Here is a 23,043-nt window from a genome sequence, read left to right on the forward strand (position 1 = left end):
ATTGCTGCTCTGACAAGAAGAGGGTGGCACAGGAGAGAAATTCGCGGCGGGCGGGCTCAAACCAGTCAGAAGACTAATGCCTCAAACAACAAAGAAATTATAGTTAGTCTGTTGGGGATTCATAACATAGTAATTTATGTAGGTTAGCGATCAATAATAAGTCCTCTCCTACATACGCGGTCTGACATGTCGCCATACACGTTCAGTGTTGGCTCCTGAATAAAAAAGTTTTACGACCATTGGTCTGTACTGTTCAATCTTCTTCACGTCTACATAAATACTGTAACCTACATCATGTCTCACGGTGTATCCTACCAGCTGTTCCCTTTATTAAACAGGTTGTGCTATATATTTATCTCTCACCACTACCACTGAGTACCACCTCATTTATTATTTGACCTAAAAATCCACCCCTTGGCAATGTTCTATACCACCACATTTCAAAAGCTCCTGTCTTTTTCCTGTGTGAATTGTCTGTCGTCCAATATCTTTTCTGTACAAGGCTATAGAAAAGACTTCCTAACACTTAAATTCACATTAAATGTTAACAAATTATTCTTTTTCAGAAATTATTTTCTTCCTATGGGCAGTCTACATTTTGCATCTTCCCAGATTCGGCCAGTTTCAATTACTTTGCCACCCAAATAACAAAGCCATGTACTGATTTCAGTGTGTCATTTGCTAATCTAATTACCTCGGCTTTGCTGATTTAATTTTACTACATTCGTTCATACTTGTTTTACTTTTATTGATGTCCTTGCTTTACAACTCTTTTTTGTTCCATTCAACTGCTCCTCCAAATCCTTAACTGTGACAGAATTACAATACAATCGGCAGACTGCAAAGTATTTGTTTCTTCTCCTTGAACATTAATCAGACTACACTTATGGATTGGAGAGATATTCCGCCTTATGCAAGACACCGTTTTGCAGTTTTGTTTTCACCGAGACATGTATCAGCATTTTTTGTGCTATATTCAGTGGGTTGAGTTGTTTATTACCTTTGTGCAAAATTGTTGTTACATGTTAACCTCTTATTTGGGTTGTATGAATTACTGGCACAAAATATTTGCATTTGTAAAATGAGCCGTTATTGTCAAGTCTTTTACATTAGTTTGCATACAGCACAGAATTGAGAGATATTATCACTGAACTGAGGCTTCCCATGTTATTTATTTACGGTATATCTAAGGGTTTTAGTTTTATAGTGAATTTGTAAATAAACTGGCTGTATACATTTGTTTACATTCATACATTGGTCGTTTATACTGGTGGCCTTAAATCTGCACCATAATCTACAGCTTGGAATCCGCAAACAACGAAACATTTTTTCTTCTTTTTATTGTTCATTTGTGACTGAGAATCGCTATATGTCGATTTATTTAGTGTTTTACTAAGTTACTGGCGTGATTGTGAAGTGGAAACGTAAAGCGACAACCACAGCTAACCAAGAGTGGGGAGACATCAAGTACTGACAGAGAGGGACCGTCGAGCATTGCGGGGAGAGCTTAGAAAAAGTTGAATGAAATCAACTGAAGCATTCACTCGGATCTCCAAAGTGCTGCCAGCAGTCGGCTAGCACAATGACTGTGCGCAAGAAGTTAAAAAGAAGCGGGCACAGTGGTCGAGCTGCCCGTCATCATCCACACTTTTCTGGAGTAAAGCTAAGCGATGTTGGAGGTGATGTAAAACGTGATACCACTGCACAGTGGATGACTGAAAACTAATTATTCGCCCCGTCCCCTGTCTCCTGTGACAATCCAATGAAAGGTCTGGAGAACGTAAGCCGCCATCGTGTGTCGTGCCGATGTAGGAAGGAGGTTGTGTGAAGGTTGTGTAGTGTTTTTCGTGATTATAGTGTGAGCCCCTTACTGTCCTTAAGAAGACGTTAAATGTGAAAGGATATGAACATACCTCACAGGACTGTGTAGTGCCTACAATTCTTTTTCCAATTTTTACTTTTTGTCTTTTTTTTTAGAAAAAAATATTTTCATTCCCTTTCCGTTGTGCTCTGTTCGACCATTTGGGTTATACATTTCTTTATTCATTTTTCACACTTTCACAGTTTAATAGTTTTATCTGTTACTATTTCTAAGATATACGTTGTATTCTTTTTTTGCGTACTATGTTGAATATGTTTATTCTTTTTTTGCTTACTATTTGGAATACATAGGTGATTACTGCTTTTTGGCAGTTTCGCGTGACATATATCTTGACTGTACAGAACTTCCTTTGTTTTGTGCAGAGCCTGGTTGCTACAATTTTTATAATTAGTCTAATTATTTATCTGATGGGTTTGCTCTTACTATTTTGTTTTTGTGGATCTTATATTACTTACTACTACATTTTCCTTCGGTGTGCGGAGGCTGGTTACTACAGTTTGTGTGCTTATATTTTACTTATATCTGTTCTATCCAAAGAGCCCAAACTGTGTGCGGGTTGTGTAATTTTAAATTTAGTTTTCTATTGTCTTTCATCCAGGTGCTGAGTCTTCCTCGTGTTCTGAGTATGAGGTATTGATGGCACGAGGTTTGGGTATACTTTAGTAGTATTTTCAGCCAAGGTTCGGTTAGAGCGTATGCTCTGTTTGGAATTTCTGTTGACATGTGTCGTGGTGGTTAGGGGGTCTTCCATGTCCAGTCTTGTTTGCACGATATGTGTTCTGCACCTCCCTCTCAGTTTGACTAATCGGGTTTGCAGGGCGCTATTTTGGAGGCGTTGTACACTTCGTCGCTTAGTGTCCTGCTGTGAAGTCTCCTGAAACTTCTACGTAATCTAGTCTTCAGCTGTGGTTTTTGTCATACCCCCGAGGGGCTAGGGTTCCGTATGCTGTTACTGACCTTACACACTGAAGCGCCACAGGAACTGGTATAGGCACGCGTATTGAAATACAGAGATATTTAAACAGGCAGAATTCGGAGCAATTATTAAATAGGTTACTGATGCTACAATGGTAGGTTATCAAGATCCAAGCGAGTTTGAACGTGGTGTTATAGTCGGCAGACGAGCGATGAGGCACAGCATCACCGAGGTAACGATGAAGTGGGGATTTCCCCGTACGACCATTTCACGAGTGTATCCTGAATATCAGGAATCCGGTAAAGCATCACATTTCCAACATCGCTACGGCCGGAAAAAGATCCTGCAAGAACGGGACAAACAACGACTGAAGAGAATCGTTCAACATGACGGAAATGCAACCCTTCCGCAAATTGGTGCAGATTTTAATGCTGGACCGTCATCAAGTGTGAGCGTACGAACGATTCAACGAAACATCATCGATATTGGCTTCGGAGCAGGAGGTCTACTCGTGTTTCCTTGATGAATGCACGACACAAAGCTTTACGCCTCGCATGGGCCCGTCAACACCGACATTGGACTTTCGATGACTGGAAATGAATATGTTGCCTGCTCGGGCGGGTCTCGTTTCAAATTGTATCGAGCGGATGGGCGTGTACGAGTATGGAGACAACCTCATGAAACCATGGATCCTGCATGTCAGCAGGGTACTGTTCAAGCTGGTGGTGGTTCAGCGATCGTGTGGAGCGTGTGTAGTTGAAGTGATATGGGACCCCTGATACGTCTAGATACGACTCTGACAAGTGACACCTACGTAAGCATCCCGTCTGATCACCTGCATCCATTCTAGCACATCGTGCATACCGACGGAATTGGGCAATTCCAGCAGGACAATTCGACTCCCCACATGTTCAGAATTGCTACAGAATGGCTCCAGAAACAACCTTCTGAGTTTAAAAACTTCCAATGGTCACCAGACTCTCCAGGCATAAACATTAATGAGCGGATATGTGATACCTAGCAACGCGCTGTTCGGAAGACATGTCCACCCTAGCGTACTCTTACGGATGTATGGACAGCCCTCCAGGATGCGTGGTGTCAGTTACCTCCAGCACTACGTCAGACATTGTCGAGTCTATGCCACATTGTGTTGCGGCACTTCTGCGTGCTCGAGGGGACGTAAACGACATTAGGCAGGTGTACCAGTTTCTTTGGTTCTTCAGTGTACACGTCTTACGGGTGTGTAATGCCGTTCTGACGCTGCATCTATGATACATCCCTTGCACTTGTTTGACACCTGATCTTATTTAATATGTACTGCTTGCGGATATTCGAGTTAAGATGCTTGACCTAACGGAGGCCTAGATGTTTTGCGTTGTCGATGAATTGCAGTGTAAGAGGAACAGTTCAGCATGACAATGCACCCTGTAATAAAACAGCAGCTGTGAGGCAACTGTTTGTGGGCAATAACATTCCTGAAATGAACCGGCCTGCCCAGAGTACCGACCTGAAACCAATGGAACACATTTGGGATGGGTTAGAACATAGACTTCGCTCCAGACTCCCAAAATCACTATCTTCTCTGGCTTCGGCTCTTGAGGAAGAATGGGGTGCCATTCCTCCACCAAGATTCAGACATTTGGCTGAAAGTGTCTTCAACAGGGTTCAAATCATCATAAGGAGAGGGGTAGAAACATCCGTGAATAATGTCCACTAATCAGCGTCTGGATAAATTTGATCGGATGGTGAACGAGAGCGTGTATACATTCGAATGACAAATAGGTTCCCCTTCCTCCTTCGGCCACTTTGGCGGTGCAACGGCCACGTGTAGGTGGGACGTGTGATGGGAGGCTCACTCTGGGTACGGAGTGTGGCGCTGTTTCAGAGGCGTGAGCCAGGGAGGGTACCCTGGCGCACAAGTTGGGCGCCACGAGGGACGTCGCTTTGTCCGCCCCGCTGAGCTGGAGAGGTCGTCAGCCCGCGCCGCGGGACTCATTAGCGAACTCCGGCACCGAGCACGAGGGGAAGCCGTCTGCAGCGAGCGACGCGGGGGTCAGGTGGGACTGCAGAACACGCCGGCCGTCCCGTTACTGTGCTGCGACCGGGGAGGTACTAATGGCTACCGTCAGAGGTCTGACTGAACCAGAAATCTGTTGCTGTATTGTCTGCACAAGCTCAATCATTCCGGATGAACTTAAATTAAAATATGTAAAACAAGTTCTTCACTGAAAGTGGCACTTCACTACGTAATACGGGAAACACTTCATGCTTATTATCTACTAAAAACAATGTCAAAGTAACTTAGCGTGAGCATGGTTAATATGCTAACAGAAATGGAAAGAACGCCTTTACCGAACAACACTAAACTGATACTCCAGTATTTCCACGTCTGTGGCCCATTTTTACGAAAGTTTCATGTTTGTATGGACTTATTTCCAGTGGAGGAGAGTGTTGTAAGTAGAGCGTAGAGTGCCTAGGAATCCACGACGTCTTTTGGCTGTCACTTCAGTCTAAGGACTGATTATAGAATCACGTGAAGTAACGCTTACTGGAGACCACCGTTAGCAGTTTCCACCATTTTCTACAGTTATCGTTGTTAGTCATGAGTTTCTGCTTTGTGCAGGTTTTGTAAATAATTACCGTCTTACACATTTAAGTGGTACACAATACAAAAACTTCACAGTATCGAAAAACAGCTAATGAAGACTAAGGAAATTTACGGTATACTTTTCTTTAGGTAATATATTTAAGTGATCACCATTCCCGAAACACAGGTTAATGTAAGTGCGAGGTAAGCCATTGCAAACGTGAAATATTACTACATTAATAACCGGTGTGATAGCCAGAATGTTGAATACAAGCATGCGTGCATTGTGTTGTTCAGGTGCTGGATGTCAGTTTATGGGATGGAGTTCCATGCCTGTGGCACTTGGAGGGTCAACACATGGACCGTTAATGCTGTTTGTGGATGACGCTGGAGTTGTTGTCCGATGTTGTCGCATATGTGATCGATTGGAGACAGATATGGTAATCGAACAGTTCAAGGTAACATGTCGACATTCTGTAAAGCGTCTTGGGTTACAACAGCGGTATATGGGCGAGCGTTATAGTGTTGGAAAACACCCACTGAAATGCTGGTCGCCGGCCGGGGTAGCCGAGCGGTTCTAGGCGCTTCAGTCTGGAACCGGCGAGCGCTTCAGTCGCAGGATTGAATCCTGCCTCGGACATGGGTGTGTGTGTTATGTCCTTAGGTTAGTTACGTTTAAGTAGTTCTAAGTTCTAGGGGACTGTTGACCTCAGATGTTAAGTCCCATAGTGCTCAGAGCCATTTGAACCATTTTATTTTGAATGCTGGTCACGGATGGCAGCAGAAGAGGTCAAATCACTAGACTAACATACAAATCTGCAGTCAGGTAGTGTGGAATAACCATGAGAGATCTCCTGCCTTCATACGAAATCGCGACCCACATTGTAACTCCAGGCGTTGCTCCAATGTGTCTAACATGCAGACAGGTTGGTTGCGGGTCCTAAACTGACCCCCTAATAAGCAACATACAGCCATCACTGGCGCCGAGGAGAACGAGCTTTCATCAGAAAGCACAACAGACCTCCACCCTGCCCTCCAATGAGCTCACGCTTGATACGGGTCGGACTAACCGATTTGTAACAATTCGTTGTGTCACTGTGGTGCCAACTGCTGCTCAAATTGCTGCTGCAAATGCATTGCGATACGCCAGGGCTACATACCAAACTGGATGGTTTTCCCTCTTGATAGTATCACGTGGTCGTCTCGAGCCCGACCATCATGCGACTGTACACTTCTGTGACCACCGCTGCCAGCAATCACGTAGAGTGGCTACTTTCCTGCCGAGCATTTCTTTAGTATTACAGAAGGAACACCCAGCTTCTCGTAACCCGCTAGTTCATTTATGTACACACATGCATGATGTGCAACTTCACTCCCGACGTCCATGAAGAGGTCCATCTTTGCAACCACGACACCGCATCACACTACGCACAGTTTGAGTGGTAATACGTCCTGTAGCACATTTATGCACACACAACAAAAAAACTTTTTGCATCCCCTCGATTCCCAGAGTTACGGAAACTGTACAGAAAATTGGAACAGAGATCAACATAAACATAATTTCCGCCCTTTTTATTACTCAGGAAAACCACACATTGCATGTTGTACCACCATGCAGAGAGACCTTCAGAGGTGGTGGTACAGATTGCTGTACGCACCGGTACCTCTAATACCCAGTAGGACGTCCTCTTGCCTTTTATCGTCGTGGCATACTATCCACAAGTTTATCAAGGCACTGTTGGTCCAGATTGTCCCACTTCTCAGTGCCGATTCGGCGTAGATCCCTCAGAGTAGTTGGCGGGTCACGTCGTCCAGCAAACAGCCCTTTTCAATCTATCCCAGCATGTTCGATAGGGTTTACGTCTGGAGAACATGCTGGCCACTCTAGTCGAGCGATTCCGTTATCCTGAAGGAAGTCAGTCACAAGATGTGCTCGATGTGGGCGCAAATTGTCCTCCATGAAGACGAATGCCTCGCCAATATGCTGCCGATATGGTTGAACTATGGGTCGGAGGATGGCATTCACGTATCCATGACCACCAGCGGCGTACGTCGGCCCTACATAATGTCACCCTAAAACAACAGGAAACCTCCACCTTGCTGCACTCGCTGGACAGTGTGTCTGAGGCGTTCCGCCTGACCGGATTGCCTCCAAACACGTCTCCGACGATTGTGTGGTAGAAAGCATATGCTATACTCATCGGTGAAGACAACGTGATGCCAATCCTGAGCGGTCCATTCGGCATGTTCTTGGGTCCATCTGTACCGCGCTGCACGGTGTCGTGGTTGCAAAGATGGACCCCTTCATGGTCGTCGAGAGGGAAGTTGCGCATCATGCAGCCTACTGCGCACAGTTTGAGTCGTAAACACGAGGTCCTGTGACTGCATGAAAAGCATTATTCAACATGGTGGCGTTGCTGTCAGGGTTCCTCCGAGCCATAATCCAGACGTAGCGGTTATTCACTGCAGTAATAGCCCTTGGGCGGCCTCTGCTAGGAATGTCATCGACAGTTCTTGTCTGTGTCTCCTCCATGTCCGAACAACATCGCTTTGGTTCACTCCGAGACACCTGGACACTTCCATTGTTGAGAGCCCTTCCTGGCACGAAGTAACAATGCGGACGCAATCGAATCGCGGTATTGACCGTCTAGGTATGGTTGAACTACCGACAACATGAGCTGCGTACCTCCTTCCTGGTGGAATGACTGGAACATCGGTTGTCGGGCCCCCGCCGTCTAATAGGCGCTGCTCATGCATGGTTGTTTACATCTTTGAGCGGGTTTAAAAAATGGTTCAAATGACTGAGCACTATGAGACTTAACATGTGAGGTCTTCAGTCCCCTAGAAGTTAGAACTACTTAAACCTAACTAACCTTAGGACATCACACACATCCATGCCCGAAGCAGGATTCGAACCTGCGACCGTAGCAGTCGCGCGGTTCCAGACTGAAGCGCCTAGAACCGCTCGGCCAATCCGGCCTGCTGAGCGGGTTTAATCTCTGAACAGTCACAGGGACTGTGTCTGTGATACAATATCCACAGTCAAAATCTAACTTCAAGAGTTCTGGGAACCAGGGTGATGCAAACTTTTTTTTTATATTTTTACATAGAGAATAAGAGCGGTGCTGTTACAATTATTCGCTTAGCACCCCGGTCGATACCCTTGCTTCTGGTGACGACTTGTAGCTGGTGTTTGCTACTACTTCTACTTACTTTGATTTCACTTACTGGATAAACGTGTGTAGTTGAGTAATAATGTAACAGGTAGACTATTAAATACAATACTGACATGATTTTCTCGACTGCAACGCTGTTGTGTTTTAATCATGTATTCGTCGCTATGGAAATGACTATGTATTTTGGAACATGTTTTCAGATATGGAGAACGCTTAATTTACCGGAGTACCTTTTGCATTTTCAGAAAAAAAAGCCGCAGCATGTACAAAGTGAAGACGTCATTTAAAAAAGAAAATATATTAAACTTCTATTACAGGGCTGACTAGATGCGAAAGTCTGAAAAGTGTGTCGCGGTACAACACCCTCTTCTGTAGAAGAAAACCGAATCCTACAAGCGAAGAATTGTGTGAATACGCAACGGCTGTTGTGTTTGCCTAAACTCGCTGCAACTTTTAGATGCACCTCGCAACATAGGAAGCCCAGAGGTCGACAAGTGCAATGACTTGCGGAATTTGAAAAAGGGCCGACCGGTGTGGTCGAGCGGTTCTAGGCGCTTCAGTCTGGAACCGCTTGACCGCTACGGTCGCAGGTTCCCATCCTGCCTCGGGCACGGATGTGTGTGATGTCCTTAGGTTAGTTAGGTTTAAGTAGTTCTAAGTTCTAGGGGACTGATGACCTCAGATGTTAAGTCCCATAGTGCTCAGAGTCATTTGAACCATTTTGATGAATGGTGGAGAGTGGATTCATTGTGTAACAGTTTACGTTATAATCAGAATACATTCCTGCAATCGCGTCTGGAAGCTACACGTCACTCCTTCCAAAACTGACTACTCTAAGTTCGCAACAGCTGGATGGCGGGGTTGGGAGAAGAACCAGCTAAGGGATACAAGAAAAACGGGGAACTCTCCGTGCCGGCCGCTGTGGCCGAGCGGTTCTAGGCGCTTCAGTCCCGAACCGTGCTGCTGATACGGTCGCAGGTTCTAACCCTGCCTCGGGCATGGATGTTTGTGATGTCCTTAGGTTAGTTAGGTTTAAGTAGTTCTAAGCTCTAGGGGACTGATGACCTCAGGTGTTAAATCATATAGTGCTCAGAGCCATTTGAACCATTTGAAACTCTCCGTCCTTGGATAAATATGCTTAGTGGTAGCTTATTCTGACAAATTGCACTGCATTACGAAACCTAAATAAATAAATAAAACTGAAATTAAATGTAGCACTCAACAGGGGAGACGGACATGGAATAAAACTTCAAGGGTTGAGACAGTATCTGATCTTATTTAAATGATCACGAAATCGAGTAAAATTTACAATGGGCTTCAGGCTATGAACCTAATGATCACTATAAAGTTGCACCTCTTTTCGTCTGAATATACGAGGGCGTGCTGAAATGCAATTCTTCCGAATATTTCATATATAAACTCTTTATGCTTTTTATGCTACATCTTTATTCATCATGTCTACAGATTTACTCAACATAGTCACCTTTACGACGAACACATTTCTCACAACGAGAGGCCTGTAGAATGTTTGACTTTGTTAACGGAGCCACAGTCTCACGTCTACTTGCCCACCGTCATCACCATCAAAGTGAAGCTCTCGAAGGTGTCCTTTAAGTTTTGGAAACAGTTGAAAGTCGGATGGGGCCAAATTGTAACTGTATGGAGGATGATCGATGACGGTGAACCCAAGGCGTCCCATTGTTGCAGATGTCGCAGCGCTTGTGTGCGGTCTGGCATTTTCGTGTTGCAGGAGACGGTATTACGTGTGTGGACTAAGTTTTCTACGGTTAGGAACTCCATTACAGCACGCTGTTTCTCACGCACCGACATATTTACGTTACACACCACCATGTTACATTCTACCATTTGGAGCCCTCTAGCGGAAGAGGGCTGCAAATACATAGACATGAAGAATAACGCTGTAGAATGTTAATGACGTATGTTTTATTTACAAAGCTTTAAGAGTTTCCACAAGAAAAATTCGGTGGTATTATTTTTCAGCACGCCCTTCTATACACTGATTCGACTGGTAAGGGTGTTGTAAACCATTGTATCCTCTCTTGGGAAAACTCTCCTCAGAATCTTTAAAGGAAAGTTAGTTACCCTACCAGACCTGTTTTTGAGTTACGCTCTTATTTCATATTAGAACATGTTTTTTAAGTGTTGGTGCTAGATGTTCTGCATACCGTTGGTGACGTGGAGTAGACGACCGAGCTGGACCCACAGATGTGCTATCAGGGACAGATCTGGGGATCTTGCTGGCCACAGAAGTTCCTCAACATCACGCGGACACTTCTTAGAGACATGTGGAATTGTGGAGACCGTTGTCCTGTCGAAAAATGTCATGACTATACTGTCACAAGAGATGTGACAGGTGAGGACGCAGAATCTCCGTGACGTAATGTTGTGCTGTAACAGTTCCCTCAGTCGCTACGAGTCACGACTTGAAGTGCCGGCCGGGGTGGCCGAGCGGTTCTAGGCGCTTCAGTCTGGAACCGCGGGACCGCTACGGTCGCGGGTTCGAATCCTGCCTCGGGCATGGATGTGTGTGATTTCCTTAGTTAGGTTCAAGTAGTTCTAACTTCTAGGGGACTGATGACCTCAGAAGTTAAGTCCCACGGTGCTCAGAGCCATTTGAACCATGACTTGAAGTCATCCCCGATGCCCTTCGCACCATCTCGAAACGAGTAGCGCAGCTGTGTTTCTGCAAAGTTTTGGAAGAATGGAACTTCTTTCCATGTTGCCGCCATACTTTCCGGACCACAGTCAATGTGGTAGTGCAGTACCGCGATTCATCGCTGAATACAAGCGGTACCATTCATCAGCAGTCTACGCTTTTTGGTGGTCATTACAGCACTCCAAAAGCAGCTGTTTGTGTTGTGGTAGTAACGGCAGCCTACGAATAGGATGATGATTCTCTAGTCCGGCTGCTGCTGTTCTCCGACCAAAGGAGTGAGACGACACAGAATGTTGCAGAGAGCCCATTGCTTGGATCTGAAGGTGTGGAGACGGGCTTGGTATACAGTACGGCGATCCTTTCTTTTGGTAGCCAGACGTGCTCTACCGGAACCTTGAAAGTATTCCTGCCCAACATCGGGCCACTGTCATATCCGAATGCTCCACAAATCTGTACACTACGTGATACGACCAACTGGCCAATTGGAGACTCACAATAAGAGATCTTGCGATCTCTGTCTCATACGAGTACGTAACAACTCCGTGTACTTCACAGTGATCAGCTCACCACTTAAAATCTGATGCTGATCATGTCCCTTAAATAGGTTATAACTAACTTCCCTTTACATACTTTTAGAACAGGTTCCTTACACCAAAACAAGAAAGAAATGTCGAGTAAACTTGATCTCTAAAATGCATACTTTAACAGGTACGAGCACTTGCTCATCTTGGCTACTGTGAAACACATCTCTTCGAGTGAACAAGTGCTCACAGCTCTTAACATATTGCTTTTTAGAGCCCACAGTTACTGGACATTTTTTCTCGTTTTGGTCCATACTACCTTCTCCCAAAATGTGGAAAGTAAAGAGAATAGATGTTTCACAGTACCATAGCTCTTAAGGTATGTATTTAAAGCCCACGTTTATTAGACATTTTTTCTTGTTTTAGTGTAAGGATCCTGTCCTCAGAGTCTTTAAAGGAAAGTTAGTTTCACTCTGCATACCCTACCAGTCCTGATGGGGAGAAATACTGACGCTATGGCTTTTTTGCTTTTAAATTACGTCCTTATTTCGAATCAGAAACTTTTTTTTCACACTATGACTTACTTCCATAATTCCATAAAAGTATGGTACTTTTACAAATGTAATTCATGTTAAAGAAATGCATCAGTTCAGGGCGTCGAGCTGCCCTAAAATTTTTTTGAGATGACATAGGTTCATTATCTCTTGAAATATCTATTCATTTCTTTCTTTAATAACTACATAAGAAACTGGGGTTCTTTGCACCGTAGTGGATACACACTAAACATATTTCAGCAACTGAAACACGTCGTAGAAAAGAGAACTGTTAGGTCTCACACCGTGATGCAGCTCCAACTGGTCAACATGGCAGTGTGTCATACTATAGAATTGAAAACTCAGTCCTGTAGCTTTCTCATCTCGTAACTAGGGCAGTAGACTAACCCGAAACTAAAGGTTTTGTCCAGTGGGAAACTCGAAGATTTATTTCTACAGCTCTCGTATATTGATGTATTCCTCAGAACTGCGGATTTTTCATTTATGCACTGAACCATAGAGATCGAAGTTTCTATCACATATGCTATACACTATCAGATCGAAAGTATCCAGGCACCACCAAATAATCCGGAACTGACCACTAGATGTCACAAGAGGCGGACTAGACATTGTAAAATGAGGCGGGCAGTGTTGTGTTGTCAGTAGTGGAGCAGCAACAGAACAATGCATCCGTCAGGAGGGCTCTGTGACTTGGAACGTGGACTGGTCGTTGAATGTCACTTGCGTAACAGATTCGTCATTGGTATGTCAACATTGGTATGTCAACCATTCTAAAGCTGCCAGACTGTTCGTCATATGAATGTCAAGTGCGAACAAGGAGAAACCTCTACATCTAAACCAAGGCCAGGCAGACGTTATGTACTGACTACAGGATCCGTCGAGCGTTGCGGAGGGTGGCTGAAAAAAATCGCATGCAGTCAGAAGAAGGACTCACTCATGAGTTTGAAAGTGCTGCCACCAGTCCAGTTAGCACACTGACTGCGCGTAGGGAGTTAAGTTGAGTAGGGTATAGTGATCGAGCAGCTCCTCATAAGCCACACATTCTGTAGTCAATAATAATCGATGGTTGAGGTGGTGTAAACAGTGACGCCATTGGACAGCGGATGAGTGAAACCGTCCAAAGTTCCACGCGGCTGTTCGCAGATGATGTGGTTGTCTACAAGAAGGTAGCGCTGCCGGAAGACAGTGACGAATTCCACAAAGACCTGCAGAGGATCGATGAATGGTGCAGGGATTGCCATATGGCCATGAACGTCAAAGGAACATGCTACGACGTGACAGAAGTCATGAGATAGCGATATTCACATTTACAGATGATGGTAATATCGCGTACACTAGCTATAAAAAGGCAGTGCGTTGGTGGAGCTGTTATTTGTACTCAGATGATTAGTGTGAAAAGGTTTCCGACCTGGTTATGGCAGCACGAGGGGCATTTACAGACTTTTAACGTGGAATGGTACTTGGAACTAAGACGCTTGGGACATTCCATTTCGGAAATTGTTCAAATGGTTCTGAGCACTATGGCTCTTAACATCTGAGGTCATCAGTCCCTTAGAACTTAGAACTACTTAAACCTAACTAACCTAAGGACATCACACACATCCATGCCCGAGGCAGGATTCGAACCTGCGACCGTAGCGGTCGCGAAGTTCCAAACTGAAGTGCCTACAAACGCTCCGCCACAGCGGCCGGCTCGGAAATTGTTACGGGATTCGATATTCCGAGAACCACAGTGTCAAGAGCGTGCCAAGAATACCAAATTCCAGATATTACCTGTCCCACGGACAATGCAGTGGCTGGCGACCTTCACTTAACTACTGAGAGCAGCGGCATTCCCATTGAGTTGTCAATGCTAACAGACAAGCAACTCTGCGTAGAGTTGTCAGTGCTACCAGACAAGCAACACTGCGTGAAATAACCCCAGAAATTGTACGTAGAACGTACGACGAACGTGGTCTTTAGGACAGTGCTGCGAAATTTGGTTTTAGTAGGCTATGGCAGCAGAAGACGGACGCGGGTGCCTTTGCCAACAACACGACGTCGCCTGCAGTGCCTCTCCTGGTCTCGTGACCAAATCGGTTAAATCCTAATGACTGCAAAACAGGTTCTATGAATCCGGATTTCAGTTGGTAATAGCAGCTGATGGTAGGGTTCGAGTGTGGCGTAGATCCCACGAAGCCATGGATCCAATCTGTGAACGTGGCACTCTGCAAGCTGGTGGTGACTCCATAATGGTGTAGGATATGGTTACATGGAATGGACTGGATCCTCTGGTCCAACAGAACCTGTCACTGACTGGAAACGATTGTTTTCGGCTACTTCGTTTACAGCCATTCATGTACTTCACGTTCCCCAACAACGATGGAATTTTTACGGATGGCAGTGCTCCATGTCACTGGACCACAGTTGTTCGCGACTGCTTTGAAGAACATTGTGCCGGCCGAAGTGGCCGTGCGGTTAAAGGCGCTGCAGTCTGGAACCGCAAGACCGCTACGGTCGCAGGTTCGAATCCTGCCTCGGGCATGGATGTTTGTGATGTCCTTAGGTTAGTTAGGTTTAACTAGTTCTAAGTTCTAGGGGACTAATGACCTCAGCAGTTGAGTCCCATAGTGCTCAGAGCCATTTGAACCATTTTGAAGAACATTGTGGACAATCCAAGTGAATGATTTGGCCACCCACAGATCGCTCGACATAAATCCCATCAAACATTTATGGCACATAACCTAGAGGTCAGTTCGTGCAAAAAATTATTTTCATGTTGTGTCCTTCTTGACATCTGATAAGACACATTTTTTTTTCTTATCAGATGTCTATAAGGACACAACATCAAAACGTTTTATACATGTCTCATATATTTTATTTGAAACTACTGGTCACTATTCGCACTGATATTCTCTTATTGTATGGTGAGATACAGTAGTATGGAATACGTCTCTAGAAGTTGTATCCAATTAATTTGGACAGGCGACGAAGTGGAGTGGCCCTGGAAAAAATTTATTCTATACAGATGATCTGAAGATGGCCTTTTAATTACGGTGAAATTGATAATCATTGAGTATTTTTGTGCAAACTGGCCGAATAAACAACAATGTTTACTGGTATAAAGAACATAATTTGACAACTACAGTAATAAGTCTAAGAAGATAATAAACAACCATTATTACTCCAGTAACACCAAAGTAACGTAACTAACGAGCAAATACCAGATAGTGACAGAACCACCGATATCGCATGGGTGTCAAAATCATCAGACGTGTTTAAAAATGTATAATAATCAAATATACTTAATAATTACTAATGGCTCTGAGCACTATGGGACTTAACATCTCAGGTCATCAGTCCCCTAGAACTTAGAACTACTTAAACCTGACTAACTAAAGGACATCACACACATCGATGCCCGAGCCAGGATTCGAACCTGCGACCGTAACGGTGACGCGGTTCCAGACTGTAGCGCCTAGAACCGCTCGGCCATCCCGGCAGGCTATAAATTGTAAATAAAGTACCAAAATTTTGTACCATTTATTTACAAATAGCCCGAATATGGCATTTAAACCGAATTACGCCTATTATAAAAACATAGCGCAATCAGAGTTAGCAGTGTACTTGGAATTATAATTATAGAATACCCTGGAAAGGGATAAGTTGGTGACGGTGGCGTGGGGCGTGGCGACCTGTAGTAGAGTCGTGCGCACTGGGCAGAGATGGCTCATAGCGATCTACAGTAACCAGGAGTGCCACCCTAACGAACCGGAGGCGTGGGCAGTGACGCGTCAAGCTTGCGGCAAATAAACGCGTAACGTCGTCAGTCACGCTTGTCGGCAAAGCACGTCACGCGGGTGATTCACGAGGCGCCGGGCTCCGGGCGGCAGGCGTCGCAACCGCGGGACGAGAAGCGCGCGATTACGCCGTCACCCGGTCGGCGCTGCCGATGGCAGACGGGCGATACGTTAACGAGGAGCTACCAGCTACTGACAGGGGCGTCATTAGCCTAATGAAGCAGCGATGCCACCTCGTCGCGGTACTTCGTCACCGCGTGCTCCCGTTCAGGCACTGACGGAGGACCGAAGATCACACCAGATTCGTGACTTGAATTCTAAATTTTCTCGTTTCCTTGTTTTGCCTTCTGAAGGTGTTATACGGGCCTGGACAAAGAATAATGTTTCACACTCTGGTATAAACGCTGTGGCGCAGGAGCTCGTTGGGGATTTGGGGATGATGTTCAGCTGGAGGAGAGGGGGGGGGGGGGGTTGCAAAGCGAGGACTCTTTAACAACTTCACGGTAAACGATGACAGCCAAAACAGTTGCAGGATAAAGATTCTTGACCAAGGTTTCGGTATATGTATAAATATACCTTCATCAGAAGTAAAATATCCTGAACAGGAAGATACTTTCATTAGCAAAAACTTATCATCGGAAATGAGAAAGAAAAAACACTATAGCTTAAGTAACCGTAAAATTACCAGAGTATTACAGGAACAAATCTTTTAGTCACTTACTAAAATTACATCCTGCAACGGAGATTAATAAAACAACTGTGCCAAAGGCGTCGTCAGTAGTTAAGACATCATCTCCATTTATACACATGATTATGGACACAGGGTCCATGCGAACACAGTGTAGCATCAGTACTTCGCCTATGGACTATCGTGACGAGAGAGTGAAAGCCCCAGGGCAGATGGTTTCGCCAACAGAGGGCATTTGTGGTATGTGCCAGACACTCGCTCACATTAAAATCCATGGATTCATACACGTGCGCATTAAATTATTAAAAGTTGTGTTAATTCAAACCTTTTGTCTTAATAAATAAAACCAATTTCAACAGTTGCTGTTTCAGCCATGTTTAAAATCTTTAACAACTGCATTTAGTTGTTAACATTAGGAACTACAAAATTACCATAATGGAAGAATAACACAAAATAAAACAGGAACTCACACTCAGTTTTGCAAATCACTTAACGCCTAATACAGCACCAAGGACTTAATATATTATGCTATGAGACCAAGACGCTGACGTGTTCGATTACATCGTTTATTACAATAAGCCTATTTCGGTGTGAGCGCCATCTCCAGGTTATCTGTGGGAAGTACATAGTTTGGCAAAATATTGCGAACTTTGAAGTGAATTATTTAACGTATTATAGAACTATGATTTGCTACGTCTCTCCGGTGGTCTTGGTATCCATGTGACATCGATGTCTCAGTTGCTGTCACACTACTATATACGTTTGCTCCGATGATGTTGGTGGAGCTATAGTAGGTATTATACTTTTCAGAGCAGTTATTTGTGAAGTTGTCGAATTATGAAAGACTAATTCGTTACGACGTTACTTGACAGCTGTATTGACAGTTGAGTCAGCTATGTTGTATGGTTACAGGCTGTTTGCTTCAATCGTATTCTCTAGGTCATATCTTTGCTCTTACCAGATGTTTTATATTGCTTATATGATTCGTGTTCATGTTGTTCTACGCTCATATGTAATTTAATGCTATGTTTTTTTGGAACTGGTTATGCCAGATACTGTTGTAATGCGCGATATGTATGGTAATTTCTCGATGTTGTTTTGCATTTAAACGTTTTCTTTCCAGCGGTTATTTTTAATTTAATGGTAACATGATCTCTGATATGTTTGTAAATTTTGTTTTTCTACTCATCTCGTGTTCTTGAAGAGATTGAAACGCATTCACACACACAAAATTACCCCCATCAAATTCTAAATGAACAGATCGGTTAGAAACACAAACACCAATGTTGACTCTCTGTCAATAGACCGTTTTCTTCGAGATAATTCATAATTTTCGAACAATTTATATGTTCCAAAATCCTGCTGCATATCGACGTTAACGATATGACCCTTTAATTCAGTGGATTACTCCAACTACCTTTCTTGAATATTGATGTGACCTGTGCAACTTTCCAGTCTTTGGATACGGATCTTTCGTCGAGCGAACGGTTGTATTTGATTGTTTTGTATGGAGCTAATCCATCAGCGTACTCCGAAAGGAAACTAATTGGTATACAGTCTCGACTGGAAGACTTGCTTTTATTAAGTTAATACATCTGTCGGATGTATGGCTATAGAGCACCGACCTCTGTAGTTTGGTTATCTGTAATCGGCTGCAGTTCTGTTTTTTTCCACATCATTGGATATCGCAAAACAACGGGAGGTGAGGGGAAAGAGAGTCGAACGTGAAAAGCTATACTGATTTTGCTCATAAAACTAAAAGGAAATGGATTGCACCTATTTTCGTGGAGACAGAACACTTATTATCATCGTGATTGCGATTTTTTTGAAAAGATTCTCGCTTATAAAAGGTGCATTGGCGTTAAATACAACTGTTACAGTTAAATGTCTTTTCCTCGCAGAACGGCGTGCACCAGCGGAAGCAATCGGTTGTGGCAGGGACAGTGCGGCACAGCTGCGGTTTTAGACAAACAACTCGCGGTCGGGATAGCTGTCATTTATCTCACTTTGTTCTGTGGTCTGCCAGCATCGCAACCTATTGTGCCGGCATTGGTAGTGCTGACCAACCTCCTGGATCGCCTTGGCCTCCGGCTATGACCGGCCACGCCTACCTCCTGGGGTGGAATGCGTGGCTGCACGCAGAAGCCGAAAGTGGTAGCAGCAGATGTTTGAAAAAGTATTCTGGAGAGTTCTCCGGAATTTCGTTGTTGCTCCATGAGGAGGTGGGGGGGGGGGGGGGGGCGGCCGTTCCAAGAGATATGTTTAACGGCAGGAAGCGTCCTGTTGTGGTGTCTTTTGTCTGTTTGTGAGTGTTTTCCACAGGTCAGAGACAGTATATCACTTCCACCAGATAGATCTCTTTGAGGGCCATCAGCAACAAGTGAGAACAGGCCTATATCCCTACCTACAATGAGGAGAGGGAGGGATGAAGTGATGAAGTGTGGAAGGTAAGATTGGCCGTCGATTAGTTCGTGACCGCACATCGGGGAGAACACACATGCAACTGCCGTCCCTCTCTCCTGGTGCACTCTTCTGGGGTCAGTTTTTGCAGTAGTTGTGTTACTACGATGATTTTTCCAAATCCCAGTACGTGTGTGGCATTATGACCTGTCGCTTACGAGCGCTGATATTTTTCACGACAATTTCAATGTGCAACTAGAACAGTGAAGCTATTTCCAACAGTTGTGGTAGCGTGCATTGGCCTTCCTGAATTTCAATCACCAGTGCTGCAGGGTGATTGCCAAGCAATGCAGTGGGAGGCGTCTGTAGCGAACTCTGACGTCAAACAGCGGTAGACAAAAGTTCTCAACTGTACGCTTACAGGTAATTTTAAACTCCTCTCTGTTCAGCACCAACCATTCGTCAGTTGAGCTCAATTCCCCCAAAAATAAACAGAACCTTCCACTCCAACCTTTTTGTCGCCAGCTTACAGGTGAAGGGATCATTCTGTGTAGAGTACGAGCACGTCTGCCGGTAGTTTCGAGTGGTATTGTGAATCATTTTCCCAGCACGGTAACACAAGTTGTATGACATCGTCATTTTTTGAGCTGTATTGTGAATTTAGGTGCTCCTTGTGTAGTGCTATGCATATTGTTGTGTAATTAGGCCCAATATTTATGATTAATTACGTAATTAGGACCGATATCTACTGCAGTTTCCTGCCAAAAATAACTAAAGTACACTAACCTAAGCTTCCTCTCCTGCATCTGGACGGTTTCACTGGGTTGAGTGGTGCACTAGGGGTTTTCCGGAAAGGGCACCGCCATTTTGAATTTCCCATCGATTCAAGGGTAGGCGGGGGGGGGGGGGGAGGGTGTCAGCCAAGCCTTGAGACTAAGAAATTCCGGCCATTTTTGAAATTCCCTCATTTTTTTAAATTTCTCGCCAGAATTCGTAATTCCTGCCTGTAGGGCAAGTGGGTGAATGGGAGGGGGAGAGTGGGGGAGGGGGAAGGGGAAGGCGGATCCACGTGCCAGCTGGGGAAAATCCATGACGTCATCCATGGAGGGTTGGGCGTGGAGGCTAATTAATTGGTCAGTTTAATTCTTGTGCATATTGTTTATCATCTGTTTTTTCCCTGTAACTTGCACCATTTGACATTGTCAACACTTTTTCGAACTCCACAAGTCCTGTAAAAGTGTCCTGATTTTTCTCGAGTCACGCTTGCATTACCAATTGCAACATCAGAACTGCTTGTCTGGTGCCTTTGTCCTTCCTAAAGTTAAACTGATCGTCGCCTAACACATCCTCAATTTTCTTTTCCATTTTTATTCTTGTCAGCAACTTGGATGCCAGAGCTGTTAAGACGATTACGCGATGCTTCTCGGATTTGCCAGCTCTCGTTATCTTCGGAATTGTGTGGATGATGTTTTTTCCGAAAGTCTGATGATATATTGCCTATATTATACATTTTACACACCAATGAGAATAGTGGTTTTGTTGCCACATCCACCACTGATTTTACAAATTATGGCGGAATGTTATTTATCCCTTTTGCGTTTTTTGATCTTGAGTCAGCCAAAGAACTTTTAAATTACGACTCTAATCATAGATCTCCTATCTTTCCTCTGTCGACTCCTGTTTCTTCTCCTATCGGGTCATCAGACGAGTCCTCTCCCTCATACGGGCTTTCAATGCACTCTTTCCATCCATCCGTTCTCTCGTCCACATTTAACAAAGGAATTCCAGTTCACTCTTAAAGTTACGAACCTTGATTTCAATTTCAGTGAAGGTTTTGACGTTTCTATATGCTGAATCAGTCCTTCCGACAGGCATTTAATTTTAATTTCTTCGCATTTTTCATGTAGCCATTCCGCCTTAGCTTCCCTGCATTCCCTGTTTATATCATTCTCAAGTGACTTACATTTCCATATTCTTGGATTTCTGAGAAATCTTTGAACTTCCTTCTTTCGTAGACCAACTACACTATTTCTTCATTTATCCATGGTTTCCTGTACCTATGTTTTCCTTTCCAACTTCTGTGATCGCACTTTTTGGATATGCCCATTCCTCTTCAACTGAACTCTCTAATGAGATATTTATTATCTCAGAAGAGAACGTCAAGTGTTATCTCTTCATTCCTTAGTTCTTCCGTATCTCACTTCTTTTTTTGGCATTGATTCTCCCTGACTAGTATCAGAAATTTCAGCCTACTGTTCATCATTACTAGATGATCTGAGCCTGTATCTCCTCCTCTTGTGATTCTTGAACAGGGTCGATTCAGTCACTGAGCTATTTACAGCAGCTCACTTTTGCCGTATCATCCTATTCATAACGAATCTAACTAATTTTATGTCATTTTCTGTTGCTGTTGATAATACCCTATTACTCGTCTGACCAGAAATCCTTGTCCTCTTCCTATTTCACTCCACTTTTTTTTGGTCATCAGTCTTCTGACTGGTTCGATGCGGCCCGCCACCAATTCCTCTCATGTGCCAACCTCTTCATCTCAGAGTAGCACTTTTCAACATTCGTCTGTAGCACCACATCTCAATTCTTTCGAATCTCTTCTGTTCCGGTTTTCCTACAGTCCATGTTTCACTATCATACAATGCCGTACTCCAGACGTACATTCTCAATAATTTCTTCCTCAAAGTAAGGCCAATATTTGATATTAGTAAACTTCTCTTTGCCAGGAATGCATTTTTGCCATAGCTAGTCTGCTTTTGATGTCCTCCTTGCTCCGTCCGTTATTGGTTATTTTACTGTCTAGGTAGCAGAACTTATCTACTTCATGACCATCAATCCTAGTGTTAAGTTTCTCGCTGTTCTCATTTCTACTACTTCTCATTACCTTCGTCTTTCTCCTATTTACTCTCAAACCATACTGTGTACTCATTAGACTGTTCATTCCGTTCAGCAGATCATGTAGTTCTTCTTCACTTTCTCTCAGGATAGCAATGTCATCTGCGAATTGTATCATTGATATCCTTTCACCTTGAATTTTAATTTTACTCCTGAACTTTTCTTTTATTTTCATCATTGCTTCCTCGTTTAGGGACGAAAGGCTACATCCTTGTCTTACACCCTTTTTAATACTAGCACTTCGTTCTTGGTCGTCCACTTTTATTATTCCCCCTTGGCTATTGTAGATATTGCATATGACCCGTCTCTCCCTATAGATTACACTTACTTTTTCAAAATTTCGAACATCTTGCACCATTTTACGTTGTCGAACGCTTTTTACAGGTCGACAAATCCTATGAGCGTGTCTTGATTTTTCTTTAGTCTTGCTTCCATTATTAGCCGCAACGTCAGAATTGCCTCTGTCGTGTCTTTACCTTTCATAAAGCCAAACTGATCGTCATCTAGTGCATCCTCAATTTTCTCTTCCATTCTTCTGTATATTATTCCTGTAAGCAACTTGGATGCATGAGCTGTTAAGCTGATTGTGCGTTAATTCTCGCACTTTTCAGCTCTTGCCGTCTTCGGAATTGTGTGGATGATGCTTTTCCGAAAGTCAGATGGCATGTCGCTAGACTCTTACAGTCTACACACCTACGTAAATAGTCGTTTGTTGCCACTTCCCCCAATGATTTTAGAAATTCTGATGGAATATTGTCTATCCCTTCTGCCTATTTGATCTTAAGTCCTCCAAAGCTCTTTTAATTCTAATACCGGGTCCCCTACCTCTTCTAAATCGACTCCTGTTTCTATTACACAGACAAATCTTCCCCCTCATAGAGGCTTTCAATGTATTCTTTCCACCTATCCACACTCTTCTCTGCATTTAACAGTGGAATTCGCGTTGTACTCTTAATGTT

The 23,043-nt window shown here is 44.0% G+C and overlaps 1 protein-coding gene across 1 annotated transcript in view; it reads right to left on the reverse strand.

Moving 5' to 3' along the window:
• Positions 1–16,359: 16,359 nt before the first annotated feature.
• LOC126252537 (uncharacterized) overlaps positions 16,360–23,043 on the reverse strand; it is a 57,982-nt gene continuing 51,298 nt past the window's right edge. The window contains exon 3 of the mRNA XM_049953431.1: positions 16,360–16,458. Coding sequence (XP_049809388.1) covers positions 16,360–16,458 — 99 coding nt within the window. The remainder of the gene's footprint in view (positions 16,459–23,043) is intronic.

This window comes from Schistocerca nitens, chromosome 4 (assembly GCF_023898315.1).
Source record: "Schistocerca nitens isolate TAMUIC-IGC-003100 chromosome 4, iqSchNite1.1, whole genome shotgun sequence".
In the NCBI taxonomy this organism is placed as follows: Eukaryota; Metazoa; Arthropoda; class Insecta; order Orthoptera; family Acrididae; genus Schistocerca; species Schistocerca nitens.